Source organism: Triturus cristatus, chromosome 10 (assembly GCF_964204655.1).
Source record: "Triturus cristatus chromosome 10, aTriCri1.1, whole genome shotgun sequence".
Classification (NCBI taxonomy): domain Eukaryota; kingdom Metazoa; phylum Chordata; class Amphibia; order Caudata; family Salamandridae; genus Triturus; species Triturus cristatus.
The window spans coordinates 995,086,338-995,104,644 of record NC_140593.1 but is presented as its reverse complement, the minus strand read 5'-3'; the positions used below and the strand labels follow the sequence as shown (position 1 = coordinate 995,104,644).

At 43.8% G+C, this 18,307-nt stretch overlaps 1 protein-coding gene across 1 annotated transcript in view; it reads right to left on the bottom strand.

Annotated features, from left to right (window-relative positions):
* MYO15A (myosin XVA) overlaps nt 1–18,307 on the bottom strand; it is a 1,126,038-nt gene that overhangs the window by 771,109 nt on the left and 336,622 nt on the right. Inside the window, exons 24-25 of the mRNA XM_085631315.1 lie at nt 11,777–11,861; nt 661–819 (exon numbers count right to left, since the gene is read on the bottom strand). Coding sequence (XP_085487441.1) covers nt 661–819; nt 11,777–11,861 — 244 coding nt within the window. The remainder of the gene's footprint in view (nt 1–660; nt 820–11,776; nt 11,862–18,307) is intronic.

The window sequence follows — 18,307 nt, the reverse complement described above, 5'->3', positions numbered from 1 at the left end:
AGTTACAACGGGCTCAGCACCTCCACTATCTCTAAAATATCTCTCCCGGCCTCAATTGGCGCGTTCAGTGGCTGTAAGGGTACTGGCGTGGCTGCAGTATCTGGTATGTCCCAGAGGTACAAGTGTAGTGGTTGCCATATATCTAGGGGTCTCGCCGTGAGCCACTGTAGTTGCACATAGTTATCACTGTTAGTGTTACAGTATGTCATACTGCTCAAATATGACTTGACTGTAGGTGTGCGCTTATTACCCCAATTGATTGCCACTTCCCGTTTAGCAATGAGCAATGCAATAGCAACAAAACGACGATAGGTCATGCGTGTACCCAAGAAGTGCCAGTAGTGGCGTGGGCATGACACCAAAGTCTATCATTTTGGAGATTTCCACGAAAACTGCCGACCAAAAGCAGCCTATCTTTACACAGGTCCATGTGAGATGTGTGAAGTCCACATCATGGAAGCGGCATTTCGGACATAAATGGGACCTAGATGGATCAATGCGGTGGAGCGCACTCAGTGATTTGTATGCCCTCCAAAGAAATTTAAAGTGCAGCAATTTATGCCTGTGATTCGGAGAGACTGGACGAATTTGCGCACAGCATCTGCCCCATTGCGTGTCAGTAATGGCATGCCCAAGATCATGCTCCCAAGCCCCTCATACCTCAGCATTTCGGGAAGGCAACAAGGCCACCCCAGCCTTGTACAGTCTAGCCACAAGATGTGTACTATCCCCATCCTTAATGATACCCGTTAAAAGGGGGAACTCAGGGGGTTCCAACGGGTAGATGTACATGGTAGCTTTCAGAGCACCCTGCAACCTCTGAAGTACAAAATTATCCATAACAGTTGCGTCACGGAAACGGGGGTCCCCAGTGCGAGAGAATACAGGTCCTTTTGGGAAGAGGTCACGTAGGTCGCCAAGTGGAATTTAGCGAGCGTGCGTTTCACGATCGTTTCCTGCAGTATAGGGATCCATCCGTTTCCCACCACTGGCAGTGCGGATGAATACAGAATCCGTGGGCCTGTGATTTTCAATAGTTTGTGCCATGCCCAACTAGTAGTAAATAATATTTGGATATCGTTAGGGTCACGCGGGTAGCCTACTGGCAACAAGGACCCAAGGGACGCAGGAAGAGCCAAGTCCGCCTCTGGCCGGTAATAAGGAATAACAATATCCGCATGGTACCAGTGGCGAGCAAAACTCACCTGAGCCACCAGGTAGGGCAATTCTCACTCATAAATGTGTGGAGCTGCACAGCAGCCTTGAGGTGGGGCCTTCTGGAAACACCAGAGCGGTCTGCTGCGTGTTCGAGGATAACGTTGAAGCCCCATCCCCAAATGATGGCTCCAGTGCACATGGTGACATACAATTGGATTTAGAAACAATGTCACAATTTTGGTAATAAAAATTGGAAAGTAATAATATATCAATGAAATATTTAATGAACAGATAAATTGAACGCAAACATTACAAAGGAATGAGTGAGCAAACCTTGACAGGGCAGAGGGAAATCAGCCGATTTCCTTGCCACAGGCAAGTGACTTAAAAAGGTGACTTTTCAATAAGCGAGCATGTGAATAAGCAAAAAGTCACAATCTATGATACATCTCATACTCCACATTTAGATACATATTTTGGTATAGAGTTGGAGATGTGTGTGTCGACGATGTTTCAATCCCTTAAGGAATAACGGGATCTTATCAGGACTAACTGATAGAACAGATGCCTGGAAAGTTGCCAGTGGAGGAACCTCACTGACACCGTCAGAGGAAGGGAGATTCGGTACGGAGTTCGTAAGGTGAAAGAACCGCGTGATGTGTCAAGCATCAAGAGATCAGAATTCGGTCAGGTTGAGGCCAAAAGCTCCGTAATAGGTAGTCATTGGATGATTTCCCTCTGCCCTGTCACAGTTTGCTAACTCATTCCTTTGTAATTTTTGCGTTCAATTTATCTGTTCATTAAATATTTCATTGATATATTATTACATTACAATTTTTATTACCAAAATTGTGACTATTTCTAAATCCAATTGTATGGGACCTTTGTTTCTCTTGGCATACATTTACCCTTGGTCCCTTCAGACTTCTAGGGTTTCCTTGTCTCTTTTTTGTACCAGCGTCCATGGTGGCCACCTGGCACCAGACCTCTGTAAAAAACTCCAGGGTGTCCGTATTGGGACAGTAGACCGCAACTAGTATGACAGGATGCACATGCAAGGTGCTGGTGGCCATAACACATCTTTGTCGCTTAATATCTGTTGCATGCACCAGGGCAACCCTTTGAGAATAAGGATGGCTGTTCCCCAATCATAGTTGGAGTACAAGGGCGCATGGGTTTCGGCACTCCACCCAGCACAGAGACGGGGCAGAGGCTGGGGTTAAGTGAAGCTCCTGCAAGAAGCAGATATCCGTGCAGTGTCTACTGATGTATGCGTGGACCAACCAGGCTTTCCGCCTGTCATTAAGGCCACAGATGTTCAGGCACCATATGGCGGCCATCCCGTGTCTAGGGGGGGAAGTACGTGTCACAGATGAGGTGTCAGGTGCAGGTTGTGTAGGCCCACATGGACAATGCAGGAATGTGGTGTCTCGCCAGGTGAGGAAAAAAGAGGAAGAAAACAGGGAAGAACGAACAGTCCAACATATCCCCCTCCCCCCAACATCAACCACCAAACTGGGTTAAACATCCCCATCCCACCGCCTCCCCCCAAAAAACAACCACAAACAGTAGCAAAATAATATAGGAATCATCCTGTGAAGCGACAGAGAGCCAGACAAACTACCCTGTTGAAGACTAACTGGGTGAACGACAAACAGTGGAATGACCTCCAATAAAGTTTGGTGCGGGCGCAATCATTAATGTTCCTGAGGTAAATCACAACAAATTAACATTAGTCACAGCAACAGGAGCCAAACGTAACAGTGAAAGTGAGGGGGTCAACGAGAGTATTGATGGTGGTGGTGGAGCTTCCGCTGGGCAGCCAAGTCAGCACAGGCAGCCGTTTAGGGCCAGTCATTCGTTGTTGCTCAAGCGCCATCATCACGTGGGGCTAGTCACGCTCAGGGGCCAGCCTTGGAGCTAGTCATCTGCCTGGTGAACTTAATTGCCACTTTAGGGTCAGTAAAGTAATAAGGTTTGCCATCATGGTGGATATGTAATTTAGCCAGGTGTAGCAGAGAGTAGGTGACCTGTGCCTTTTGAAGCAGGTGCTAAGCAGGGAGAAATTTGCGATCGGCTGCCTGTATTGTGAGCGCAAAATCAGAGTAAAATGAGAGGTTGTTTCCCTGATACTGGATAGTGCGGCGCTCATGCCCCAGTTACAGGACTGTGTTGCGGTCTCTGTAGTTGAGCAGTTTTACGACTATGGGTCGTCGACGTGGAAGATGGGTTGCAGAGGAAGATGTAGTGCTTGGAGAATATGGCTAGGGGAGCGATGAATTCGGAGATGGCGTAGCAAAAGCCGGGGTGCGGTCCTGGGGATCTATAGGCAAGGGTGCCTCTGATGGTTGTTCTGCTGTCGGTTTGGAGTTGGAAGTTGAGGTGTTCCATGATCGGTGTGGTGTAGTCTTCAGTGGTGGGGCAACGCATGGTCTCCTTGTGGATGATGGTGATGCCTCCTCCGGGTTTGCTAGTGTGGTCCTGGTGTGTAATCTTGAAATCGTTGGGCATTGTGGTGGCGATGTCGGGGTGGAGGAAGGATTGAGCCAGGTCTCTGTTATGAAGAGCATGTCAGGGATGAGGGTGGGGATGGTGTCTCAGATTTTGATGACATGTTTGCAGAGTGATCGGGCATTGAGCAGGAGGCAGTGGAGTAGTCCTGGGGTGGTCGTGGTCGGTGAGGTGAGTATGGTAAGGGTTTCCGTGAGGCCGGGATGTCCTGGGTTGCAGGTGAAGAGACAGAGGCGGCAGGTGGAAGATCCTACCTTTAATTGAGGAGATGCAATGCAGCAGTTGTTGCGGCATCAGGGGTCCAATGCTCAGAGCTCTGCAGCGCAGTATATGTGGGTGGCCAGAGGTCCAGTGTTCCTGTTACTGGGTGTGGTATTGGTGAGGACGGGTGCAGATGGTTCTTGCAACCTCCATTAAGTAGGTCCTTGGAGGTGGGACGGTTGCTGGAAGGCAGTGGGTGGGGCCAGCGGGAGGCTGGAAGCAGTAGAGAGGAAACGGCGGGAAGAGAGCAGGTGATGGGGGATCAGAAGAACAAAATCCAAACAATCAGGCAAAGGAACACGCAAGCAGATTATTACAGAAACAATGGCTGTGCAACAAACAGAGCATAAGGAAACAAAAGAGATCAGGCAAAATGCACAATGATGACAAAAACTAATGATTTTGGTGAGGTTCTCATGCTTTTTGGGGTTTTAGTTATAATATAGTTTTAGAAGTTATTTATTTATAAATTTGTTATTAATTTAGGTATTCGCATATAGTGCATTATACCTACTTTAAATCACTAGGTGATGGTAAAGCATTATAATCAATACAATCCAAGACCTCCATGCAGTTATGATGGATCAAGAAAAAATTGGTCCTCAATCTTGAGATGTAAAGAATAACATGCAAACTATTTTTACGTGTTTCTTAACTGTTCAGTGAAGGACACACATTTCAGTGATGACATAAAATGGGAGTCAATAAGTAAATTCAAACAAATGTGGCTACAAAGATAATGGTGATTTAAAAAAAAAATCTGGAAATTGACCAAACACCTTCAAATTTACTCTTGACAAACTGAAATGACTGAATGCACTTGTCTAGAAAGGGTATGTTTTAATTTGAAAGGTCAACTACAACTGTTCAAACTGATCTGGGAAGAATGTTTGCAGTTTTAAGCCTAGTAATTAATATAGTGTTCCAGTTATTTAAATGACTAATTCTTGACTTAAGCACTATTATTTTCTGTCTTGACACAACATATCGGACTACTTTCAGATGTTCAGCATACATTTTATGTATTCTTTTTATTACCAGAAGTCTAGAATTCGAATTTCTGTAAACTGTTTAAATTTGGTATATTTAAAATGTATCATTAATGTAGATCTATGTATATATAAAGGGAGTAAACATTTGAATGCATACCTAAATATAGAAATAACAAAAAAGAAAGGATTATGTTACTTACCCTGTAAGCATCTGTTCTTGGCATGTAGAGCTGTGGATTCACATGCTTTGCATACTGCTGCCATCCACTGTTGGGTCGGGATGTTTGCAAGTTGTTTTTCTCCAAAGAAGTATTTTCCAGTCACGTGGTAAGGTGACTTCTCTTTTCGGTGATAGTGCGCATGGGCATCGACTCCTTTGTTATATTATTTTCCAGCAAGTGGATGAGAATGGAGTAAGTAAGTGTAGTACAGAGATGTCCATGCAAATGTAACGTGAATAATAAGAACTGCAACAACCACAGGTGTCAGGGGAGGAGGGCGGGTGGATGTGAATCTACAGCTCTACATGCCAAGAACAGAGGCTTACAGGGTAAGTAACATAATCTGTTTGAGGCATGTGTGCTTTGCATAGATTGTATAGCAGTATCCTCCCAAAGCAGTGGCTAACCAGTGGGTGTTGCAGTTGTTTGAAAAAGTGTTTTTAGCACTGCTTGTCCTACATTAGCTTGTTGACGTGCTAATACATCCACACAATAATGTTTGGTAAATGTGTATGGTGTAGACCATGTTGCTGCCTTACATTTGTCAGCTAAGGTAATGTTACCAAAGAAGGCCATTGATGGTCTATTTTGAGCATAGAATGTGCGCTAGGAGGTATAGTTAAAGTTATTTTAGCTTTAACATAGAAAGTTTGAATACATTTAACAACCCATCTAGAAATACCCGATTTTGAGATAGGATTTCCTTTACAAGGTGGAACAAATGCAACAAAAAGTTCTTCGTTTACGAAAATCTTTTGTTCTATTAATATAGTATAATAGTGCTCTTTGACATCAAGTGTGTGTAGAGCACTTTCTGCTACTGAATCAGGTTGAGGGAAGAACACAGGTAACTCAATTGATTGGCTAATATGAAAAGCAGAAACTACTTTTGGAAGGAATTTTGGGTTTGTACGAAGAACCACTCTATCTTTATGAAGCTTAAAGAAAGGTTCTTCTAAGGTTAATGCATGTAGCTCACCAACACGTCTTAATGAAGGGATAGCAATTAGAAAGGCAACCTTCCATGAAAGAAATTGTGATGCACAACTGTGTAATGGCTCAAAAGGTGGACCCATAAGCCTTGTGAGAACACTATTAAGGTTCCAGATAGGTGCAGGTGGTACCCTGGGTGATATTATTCTTTTAAGGACTTCCATAAAAGCTTTAACTACTGGAACTTTGAATAAGGATAAATGTTGTCTGTTTAGCTGATATGCAGCTACTGCTGCAAGGTGTAGTCGAATGGATGTGTAGGCTATGCCAACTCGACGTAGATGCAAAAGATAACAAATAATAGTTTGTATAGATGCATCTAGCAGATCAATTGTGTTAATATTACAATATATAACAAACCTTTTCCACTTTGCTGCATAACATGCTCTAGTGGTAGGTTTTCTTGCTTCTTTAATAATTGTCATACAATCTGGTGGTAGATTTAGATATCTGAACTCTATGACTTCAGGAGCCAGATCGCTAAGCTGAGCTTCTTGGGCTTTGGATGTCTGATTTCTCCATGGTTCTGTGTGAGAAGGTTGGAAGTGAGATGCAGTTTTTGTAGTGGAACTACTGACAATTCGTGTAGTGTGGTGAACCATGGGTGACAAGCCCATGTGGGAGCTACTAGAATCAGTGAGAGTGATGTCTGCCTGAGTTTCTGAACCAGTAATGGAAGGAGAGGGAGAGGGAGAGGCCGAAAAGCGTAAGCAAATATCCCGACCAGTTCATCCATAGGGCATTGCCTTTGAATAGAGGGTGTGGGAATCTGGAGACAAAGTTTGGGCATTTTGAGTTCTCTGCTGTGGCAAAGACGTCTATCTGTGGGAATCCCCATTTTTGGAAGCATGGAAGGAGAACCTGGAGATTAAGTTTCCATTTGTGTACTTGTTGTCGCATCCTGCTGAGGAGGTCGGTAAATTGGTTGTGCATGCCTGGAAGGTGTTCCGACAGAAGATGAATTTTGTAATGTATTGCCCAATGCCAAATGGTCTGAGAGAGGCGTGACAACAGTAGAGAGAGTCCCTCCCCTGTTTTTGTACATAGGACATAGCTGTCATATTGTCCGTCCGTACTAGGATAATGTTCCCCCATGAGGTGAGGCTGAAAAGCTTTTAGTGCAAGATGAACAGCTAGAAGCTCCAAGTAATTGATGTGGAGGCTTTTGTGCTTGGTTTCCCATAAGCCCTGAATTGTTAAGATACTGGAGATGGGCACCCCAACCTGTGAGAGATGCATCTGCTGTTAGTACGACTTGTGTAATTGGGTCGATGAAGGGTCGCCCTTTGGATAGGTTTTGTGTGTTCCACCATTGAAGAGAGCGATGAGTGCGGCTATCTACCAACACTGGATCTGTTAATTGACCCTGTGATTTCACTGACATGCTAAGCATTTCTGTAGAGGACGCATGTGTAATCTTGCATGAGGCACTATTGCAATGCTTGATGCCATCGTCCCTAACAGCTGCATGAAAGATTTCACTGTTAGGTATTGGTTGTTTTGAAACTATAGTAATAAAGTTTTAAAGTTTTTTATTCTGGCTGCATTGGGAGGCGCTAGAGCTGTGTGAGTGTTTAGCGTTGCTCTCAGATATGTTTTTAGTTGTGAGGGTTGAAGATGGGACTTTTCTGCATTTACTGTAAATCTTACTTGATGGAGCAGGTTTATGGTAGCTTGAGTGTGTTGTAAACACTTTTTCTGTGTGTTGGCTTTGATGAGCCAACCGTCCAGATATGGGAAGACATGAATTTGTTGTCTTCTCAGATGAGCTGCTACTACTGCCAGCCATTTTATGAATACTCTGGGTGCAGTAGTCACTCCGAATGGGAGTACTTTGAATTGATAGTGATTTCCTGCTTTCACAAATCTGAGATATTTGCGCTGTGCTGGGTAGACAGGAATATGGAAGTATGCGTCCTTTAAGTCTAGTGTGGACATAAAGTCACCTTGTTGTAGAAGTGGATGGGTAAGCATATGGAAGTGTAATGACAGTATGTATAGGTTTAACGGTCGGAGATCTAAGATTGGTCATAGAGACCCGTCCATCTTGGGGATTAGGAAGTAAACTTCTGATCCTCGATGTTGTAATGGAACTGGTTCTATAGCTCCTTTTGTTAGAAAAGCTTGCACTTCTTGTTTGAGGAGCTGGTGGTGTTGTAGCGAGAGTTTGTAAATGCGAGGTGGAATATTGGGAAGATTGCTGGTATGTTCCAGGCAATAACCATGTTGGATAATATCCAAAACCCATTTGTCTGATGTTATTGATTGCCAAATGGGAAGAACAGTTGTTATCTTCCCCCCGGACAGGTGATGAATGGTCGGAAAAGTGCTAGCAAGTCACTGCTTATTAGTGGACTGGGAGGTACGTGTTGGTGTACCACTACCTCTCCCTTTAAAATTGTTCCCTCTATATCCACCCTTGTAGAATCCTCTAGAGGGGGATGATAGTGTTTGTGTTTTGTATGAAGATGTGGCTGCATCAATGGTGTTAGTTTTGAAGCCTTCTCTGTAAAAGGAGCGACGAAAGGAACCTTTGGTTGAAGGAGATTGAAGTGCTCCCATAGACTTTGCTACTTTGGTATCCTTTTTCACCTTTTCAAGGAGCTGGTCTATTTGAGGCCCAAAGAGGTGTTCCATATCAAAAGGTGAATTAAGAATGGTTTGTTGCACTTCTGGTTTGAAACTAGAAATTCCAAGCCATGCATGTCTCCTAAGCATAATGCTAGTGTTGATTCCTCTAGCTGTAGTATCTGCAGCATCTAATGCACACCTGATAGAGGAATTGGAAATAAGTTTTCCTTCCTGCACTATTTCCTGCCCCCTCTTTTTGTGTTCTTTTGGGAGATATTTCAATAATTCATCACAATGAGCTCTATTGTATCTGGACAACAGACCTTGCGTACTACCTATACGCCAATGGTTGGCTGATTGAGCAGCTACTTTTTTCCATGATGTATCTATCAGCTTGGATTCTTTATCTGGGGGTGTTGCCTCTCCTAATGTTTGTGAATTTGCCCTCTTACAGGCATTAGAGACCACTAAGGAATCCAAAGAAAACTATCCCCTAATAAAAACTGGGTGAGATGGGGGAGGGTTATATTTTTTGTTCACCCTATGTGTTAATATACATGGTCTAACTGGGTCTTTAAAAATATCATTAGAATGCCTAATCATACCCTTTAGAATAGGCAACATTTGTGTTGTTTTGTGTGTGTTTCCCAAGGTGGGTTTGAATAGGAAATCTTCTTACAGTGCTTCTTTGTGTAAAGGCACTCCATGGTAATTAGCTGCCCGAACAATTAATTCCTGATATGCAGTATTATCATCACGAGGGGAAGGTTTTGCTGGATATAGACCAGGGTCTGTATCTTGAGGTGGCTCTATATTATAGTCATCCCATTGATCTGGTGGTGGCTGATTATAATTTTCATCATCCTCTTCTATATCAGGATTGGTGTTAGGAGAAGAACCTGATGGTGTAATGTGTAGAGGATCTATATCTGGTATAATGGGTATTGGCGAAGAAGGTGGCTGGGTTTGGGGAATGTGAATAGGGCTGGTAACTATTTCTTCTTGAGAGGGATTCTGTATTCAGTATCTGCCTCACTATTTGAAGGTATTACTGGTTTAGCTGTTATGTTTCCAATATCAGGATTTATATGAATCTGCTTCTGTTTGGAATCCAGCTTTTCTGTCATGTTTTCCAAAATAGGTTTTGGCAGTTTTAAGGAAGCGTCTTTTTGTTTTGGTGCCGACATTTTCGGTGCCAAGCTGTATTTATTTTCTTTCTCTTTTGATCCAGGATGTTTTGGAACCGAAGGGGTATCATCTGGGCCTGGGCCTGAGCCAGAAGGCTTGACATGCTGTTTTGGTGCTGAGCAAGAAGGCGGGCATTTGAATCAGAGTCTCGATGCCTACCATGGCCTGATGGCACAAAAGACTTTTTTTTAGTGTGCACTGGTTTGGTGGGTAAAGGGGTTTTGGTACTCACAGCACCCTGTTCTGCTGGAACGTCGTGGGACTCTAGTTCAATCTCCAACTCGGAATCAGAGTCCTGGAGGGAGAAGGCCTCTACTTCTTCTGCTACCATCTCTTCTTGCTCGATGTCTTCACCGAAGATATCAGGGGTGTCCTCAATACTCTGCTGCTGCATGTCTCTTCACCGAGCCTGACGGTCTTGCAGAGTCTTTTTGGATCGGAACGACCAACACGCGTTGTAGTCTTCCTCTTTATGTTCTGGGGAGAGACAGAGGTTACAGACCTTATGCTGGTCGGTGCGCAGATTTTTGGAATGGCATCGAGGACAGAATTGAAATGGACGCTGGGTTTTCAAGTAGAAGCCGATCGAGGAAAGAGCTAGGTCTGAAGGCCGCAGTTAGAGTTTTTTCAATTATATAGTTAGAGTTTTCATAAATTTCGACATGAAAGGTGGAAGACGCGATCGAAAACAATACAGATGAGGGTATAGTGAATTGTGTACCAAAGGGATCCCGACTGACGGTTTCAAATCGGAGCGCTGCAATACACGTCCGAACCCAATGGCTGTAAGAAAACAATCTAATAATGGAGTTGATGCCCATGCGCACTATCACCGAAAGGAGGAGTCTCCTTACCTCGTGACTAGAAAAGACTTATTTGAAGAAAAACAACTTGCAAACATCTGGACCCAACACTAGATGGCAGGAGTATGCAAAGCATGTGTATCTAGAGAACACATTCCTCAAACACATTGTTCCTTGAGGTGAGGTGAGGTAGACCCATTGAAGAGAGACAGAAAGAGAGAGAGGTAGAGAGAGTGAGAGAGGGTGATTTTCCTGATAAATAGGTAGAGATTTAGGTCAAGGCATGGGAATCATGTTACACTAACAAAATCCAATCAAATTTTGGAACATCTTGGATGACTTCTCAGATTGAAAATGTTCCCATACAACAGTGACTGAAAAGACCTTGTTGACATTTTTTAGATATGTTTCATAACTTATTGATAGCTAGTGCCACTGTCTGCTATATGTCAAGGCAAGGCACAGATTCACAGCAAGTCCAGTCACCCTCATTGGTTTTTCCACCATTGTGTTCGTAGAACCTCTATTGCAACATGTCTACCAAATAATCACCCACTTTGGTCATTTGAAGTGCCAAGCTAAGGAAAGGCAACAAATTCACACCAATTCCATTCAGCCTCATTGGTTCTTCCACTATTATACACTAGCCAGTCTATATGGCCGCAGCCTACCAGATAATCACCCAGTTTTCCTGAGGAAATTCCAATTTTAGGACTTACTAGTCGAATCGGGATAGCAGGAAATACGATAATTCTCTTACTATCAGAGACTTCCATGGACACATTTCCCTAGGTAAGACCTGGCATGATAGATTTGTGAAAAGGTGCAGGGATTATCAGAAATACAAGAAGTCATTGGTGCAAAAACATTGATTTCTGTGTTAATTCATCAGGGGAAATCTTTGAAAAGTGTGGTAACTCTGCATAAAATTACCAAACTTCCCTGTATCTGTATTTGTGGTAGTGGAAACACTGATACAATGTAACTGCATTAGTTGTAACAAGCCCCTCAGAAACGTATGATCAGGACATTTGTAAAAAAAAAAAAAAAAAGTGGGATGACCAGAACTCATTATTACCTTCAGATACCGCCTGCGGTTAATGAACATGTGCACCAAAGCCCTGAATTTCGTTAGACTCTTTTTTACATTCTTATACCGCTGCCTGTACAGAAGGGAATCAAATAGACAACATAATATTAGACAATATTGATAAATGTTGACCTCAAAAGAACAAAAACAATGACATTAGATACATTATGCAATTTCCAGTGCTCCATACTCCCTTAACCTAATGGAAATTAGAGCAATTTGTTCCCCCAATGTGTCAGATGTTCAGAGAGAAAAACTGGTTTTGGGAGTCATTGTAAAGAAGAGCAGGGCTTTAATTTTGTATCACTTATTAAAAAATGCTATTCAATGTATTAATGGGCATATATTAGAAGTTCTCAATACATAAAAGCAGAAAACAGTAGACTAGAGTGAGGATATGATTGTTATGTTATCAGGGTCTTCCCTTATCACAAGCTGGTAGACCCCCCTTGATCCTCAGGCATGCACAGGTATACCAACATATCAACCTGAGCAGGGAGAAAAGACAAAGTTAGACTCATGTACCTCTCTCAAACCTACCTGGAGAGAATGTGTGTTAGACAAGGAACATACCTGTCAGAGACTGTCGGGCATTTGATTTACTGTTGTGATGTACTGGCAAGATTCCTCCACAAGTGCACATACATAAGAAAACTCTACTTTTTAAGGCTTTATTTAAAGCCACGTTTAGAGCAAAGTAGTTGTAAAAATGTTATTGAAGATATGAGAATAGGTATAATCATTAATCAACACAATTCAAAAATAACAAAAGGAGGAAATATGTTATATTGTGAAGAATCCATGTGCCTCTAATCTTAGCTAATAAGCATACTCACATTAACAGTCTGCCATTCAATGAGGGTTCAATATTTAGATGTTTGATGTGTGTTGTTGCATACCCAAACATATATATATATATATATATATATATATATATATATATATATATATATATATATATATATATATATATATATATATTACCTACTGGCGGTCGCCAGTAGGTAGTTATAGTTAGGACCACGTTTCCATAGGAAAACCTCAACATTCTATTTTGAATAACTTTGGCGCCGGTCGACAAATACTCGCGAATTTCTCAAAATAGGTGGGGCGCTACGCTCCGCTCCTACCCTGAAAGTCTCGGGGGGATCCGTCAAGCGGGGGCTGAGATAAAAGGGGGGTCCCAAAACGCGTTTTTCCCATGCATTTTTCCATAGGACCTTTAGAACGAGCTACAGCCCGAACGGCTGAACAGAATTACTCAAAATTTGGCAGAGAGGTAGTCCCTAGGTCAAGGAAGTGCCTTTTGTAGGTTTGGTGTAAATCTGTTCAGTAGATTCTGAGAAAATAGCCTTTAAATCAATATATATATCTGAGCCCGCTTACGGTACGCTTACCGTACGCTTACGGTAAGCGTACGGTGGCGTGCGCGAGCGCGATTCTGATTGGCTCTTAGATCTTAGTAAACATTCGAATCGGCCGAAACCAGGAAGCGGCGGCCGCCATTTTGTGTATTTCACTCTGAAAAAAAAGAGTGAAAACAAGGAAAGGGGGCAATGAGGAGAGTTACAGACCCCCTAACATTTGTAAGGGGGTCAAAGAAGGACAGAAAAGTACAAAGAAAACATTTATTGATTTTAAAAAAAATCACGGGGTACGCGTACGGTAAGCTTACGGTAAGCGTACGGTAGGAAAAAAAAAAAAAAAAAATGAAAATCAGATTTAAGTGTTTAGATATTAGGGGGCTCTAAAAAGAGCTGTTGTGTTTATGAAATGATTTTTTAGTGGTACCTACAAGTAAGTACCGATGCAGAGTCTAAGGTTCAAGAGGAAGACTCTGTTCCCTTCATCATTGAAGTGCACACCATCTCCTCTATAAATGTCTTGCATGTCATAACGCAAGTTGTTGTGGTAAATGGCACCCATACCATAGTCACGGAGGAAAGCAGAAACAGATTTGTTGACGTGCTTTCTTGCTTTGTCATCGCACCGCGTGCCCACCGTGCGTGCACGGCACTAACTGCGTAAAGTAGGCGCGCGGTACGCGAAGCGCACCGCGTGCTCACTGTGCGCGCACGGTGCGCGAAGCGCACCGTGCGCGCACGGAACGAACTGCGTTAAGTGGGCGCGCACGCCACGAATGGCGTAAAGTAACTTAGCATTTAAAAAACCGTACAAATTCACTGAAAAAACCATAGGTTTCACACACGTTATAGTTAGGAATTAGCATTTAAAAAACCTTGCAAATTCACTGAAAAAACCATAGGTTTCACACATGTTATAGTTAGCGGAAATTTTACTGATAAAAAACCAATGAAATTCCCCCGTTATAGTTAGTGCAGGCAACTATAACTCACGCGACCGCAATCTTCTGCTGATGGCATATGTGTCTTTATGAAAAAAAAATATTTGTAATATATGTATAGCTAAAAATGTATGGAAGAAGACATGGGCAAATAAGTGTCTAAATACAGTATTAGCATCAGCAGAGGATTGCGGTCGCGTGAGTTATAGTTGCCTGCACTAACTATAACGGGGGAATTTCATTGGTTTTTTATCAGTAAAATTTCCGCTAACTATAACATGTGTGAAACCTATGGTTTTTTCAGTGAATTTGCAAGGTTTTTTAAATGCTAATTCCTAACTATAACGTGTGTGAAACCTATGGTTTTTTCAGTGAATATATATATATATATATATATATCCATCATAAAGTTACCCAAATGATCACGCCACACACGGAGAGGTGAGTTTCCTTCTTTTATTGCAGGTTACAGCAGCACACGGATCCCGTTTCAGCAAGAAGAACAGCCATACGCGTTTCAGACTACGTCGAGTCCTTGATCACTGGCAGTCTCAAACTAGCGGCATTGCGGGAACTTAAATACAAAAATCCCGCCCTGGTGGGCGTGTGCCATTGCATCATGGATCTTGAAGTTCCCATAGTAAACCTCAGTGGGTGCCGTCAAGTAGTTAGAGAGTTGAAAGTCTTTTAACCAAGTGGGTGATGAAACTGGGAGAGCCACGTAATGCTGTCCATACCTCGACCTGCAACCTCGGACCCTCGCCGTCCTTTCGGCACCAAACCTTCAGCACCGCAGGTCCGCCTTGAAGCAGCAGGGCGTGATCGCGGTTAAGGCGTCCCGCTATATATCCATCATAAAGTTACCCAAATGATCACGCCACACACGGAGAGGTGAGTTTCCTTCTTTTATTGCAGGTTACAGCAGCACACGGATCCCGTTTCAGCAAGAAGAACAGCCATACGCGTTTCAGACTACGTCGAGTCCTTGATCACTGGCAGTCTCAAACTAGCGGCATTGCGGGAACTTAAATACAAAAATCCCGCCCTGGTGGGCGTGTGCCATTGCATCATGGATCTTGAAGTTCCCATAGTAAACCTCAGTGGGTGCCGTCAAGTAGTTAGAGAGTTGAAAGTCTTTTAACCAAGTGGGTGATGAAACTGGGAGAGCCACGTAATGCTGTCCATACCTCGACCTGCAACCAGGGCGGGATTTTTGTATTTAAGTTCCCGCAATGCCGCTAGTTTGAGACTGCCAGTGATCAAGGACTCGACGTAGTCTGAAACGCGTATGGCTGTTCTTCTTGCTGAAACGGGATCCGTGTGCTGCTGTAACCTGCAATAAAAGAAGGAAACTCACCTCTCCGTGTGTGGCGTGATCATTTGGGTAACTTTATGATGGATATATAGCGGGACGCCTTAACCGCGATCACGCCCTGCTGCTTCAAGGCGGACCTGCGGTGCTGAAGGTTTGGTGCCGAAAGGACGGCGAGGGTCCAAGGTTGCAGGTCGAGGTATGGACAGCATTACGTGGCTCTCCCAGTTTCATCACCCACTTGGTTAAAAGACTTTCAACTCTCTAACTACTTGACGGCACCCACTGAGGTTTACTATGGGAACTTCAAGATCCATGATGCAATGGCACACGCCCACCAGGGCGGGATTTTTGTATTTAAGTTCCCGCAATGCCGCTAGTTTGAGACTGCCAGTGATCAAGGACTCGACGTAGTCTGAAACGCGTATGGCTGTTCTTCTTGCTGAAACGGGATCCGTGTGCTGCTGTAACCTGCAATAAAAGAAGGAAACTCACCTCTCCGTGTGTGGCGTGATCATTTGGGTAACTTTATGATGGATATATAGCGGGACGCCTTAACCGCGATCACGCCCTGCTGCTTCAAGGCGGACCTGCGGTGCTGAAGGTTTGGTGCCGAAAGGACGGCGAGGGTCCAAGGTTGCAGGTCGAGGTATGGACAGCATTACGTGGCTCTCCCAGTTTCATCACCCACTTGGTTAAAAGACTTTCAACTCTCTAACTACTTGACGGCACCCACTGAGGTTTACTATGGGAACTTCAAGATCCATGATGCAATGGCACACGCCCACCAGGGCGGGATTTTTGTATTTAAGTTCCCGCAATGCCGCTAGTTTGAGACTGCCAGTGATCAAGGACTCGACGTAGTCTGAAACGCGTATGGCTGTTCTTCTTGCTGAAACGGGATCCGTGTGCTGCTGTAACCTGCAATAAAAGAAGGAAACTCACCTCTCCGTGTGTGGCGTGATCATTTGGGTAACTTTATGATGGATATATAGCGGGACGCCTTAACCGCGATCAGGCCCTGCTGCTTCAAGGCGGACCTGCGGTGCTGAAGGTTTGGTGCCGAAAGGACGGCGAGGGTCCAAGGTTGCAGGTCGAGGTATGGACAGCATTACGTGGCTCTCCCAGTTTCATCACCCACTTGGTTAAAAGACTTTCAACTCTCTAACTACTTGACGGCACCCACTGAGGTTTACTATGGGAACTTCAAGATCCATGATGCAATGGCACACGCCCACCAGGGCGGGATTTTTGTATTTAAGTTCCCGCAATGCCGCTAGTTTGAGACTGCCAGTGATCAAGGACTCGACGTAGTCTGAAACGCGTATGGCTGTTCTTCTTGCTGAAACGGGATCCGTGTGCTGCTGTAACCTGCAATAAAAGAAGGAAACTCACCTCTCCGTGTGTGGCGTGATCATTTGGGTAACTTTATGATGGATATATATATATATATATTACCTACTGGCGGTCGACGAATCCTCGCGAATTTTTCAAAATAGGTGGGGCGCTACGCTCCGCTCCTACCCTGAAAGTCTCGGGGGGATTCGTCAAGCGGGGGCTGAGATAAAAGGGGGGTCCCAAAACGTGTTTTTTCCATGCATTTTTCCATAGGACCTTTAGACAGGGCTACAGCCCGAACGGCTGAACAGAATTTAATGAAATTTGGCAGAGAGGTAGTCCCCAGGTCAAGGAAGTGCCTTTTGTAGGTTTGGTGTAAATCTGTTCAGTAGATTCTGAGAAAATAGCCTTTAAATCAATATATATATCTGAGCCAGCTTACGGTGCGCTTACCGTACGCGTACGGTGGCGTGCGCGAGCGCGATTCTGATTGGCTCTCAGATCTTAGTAAACATTCGAATCGGCCGAAACCAGGAAGCGGCGGCCGCCATTTTCTCTCTCGCACTGAGAGTGTGGATTAAAATACAAAGCACAAAAACATGTAAAGGGGCTATTTGGACAGCTCCAAAGCACATAGCCATGTTGAAGGAGTCCCCAAAGATCCCCCAAGGCCAAAAACGGAATTTTTATTTTTTTGCTAATTTCGCCGATTACGCCGATTTTCGCCGAGTACGCGTACGGTAAAAAAATATTAAAAAAAAAAAATTATCCACACTCTCCCCACCCCGTGTGCAAATGGTGCCCGAAGGGCACCATTTGTGCATGGCTAATAACTAGAACTAAAAATTAAAATATTACCTTTCAAAACGCAGTGCATCATATGTCCTCCATGTGCGCACGGTGCGCGAAGCGCATCGTGCGTACATGGCCCATCTAGCGTAACGTGGGCACGCGGTGCGCGTAGCGCACCGCGTGCCCACCGTGCGTGCACGGCACTAACTGCGTAAAGTGGGCGCGCGGTGCGCGAAACGCACCGCGTGCTCACTGTGCGCGCACGGTGCACGAAGCGCACCGTGCGCGCACGGAACGAACTGCGTTAAGTGGGCGCGCACGCCACGAATGGCGTAAAGTAACTTAGCATTTAAAAAAACGTACAAATTCACTGAAAAAACCATAGGTTTCACACATGTTATAGTTAGCGGAAATTTTACTGATAAAAAACCAATGAAATTCCCCCGTTATAGTTAGTGCAGGCAACTATAACTCACGCGACCGCAATCTTCTGCTGATGACATATGTGTCTTTATGAAAAAAAAATATTTGTAATATATGTATAGCTAAAAATTTATGGAAGAAGACATGGGCAAATAAGTGTCTAAATACAGTATTAGCATCAGCAGAGGATTGCGGTCGCGTGAGTTATAGTTGCCTGCACTAACTATAACGGGGGAATTTCATTGGTTTTTTATCAGTAAAATTTCCGCTAACTATAACATGTGTGAAACCTATGGTTTTTTCAGTGAATATATATATAGATAGATAGATAGATAGATAGATAGATAGA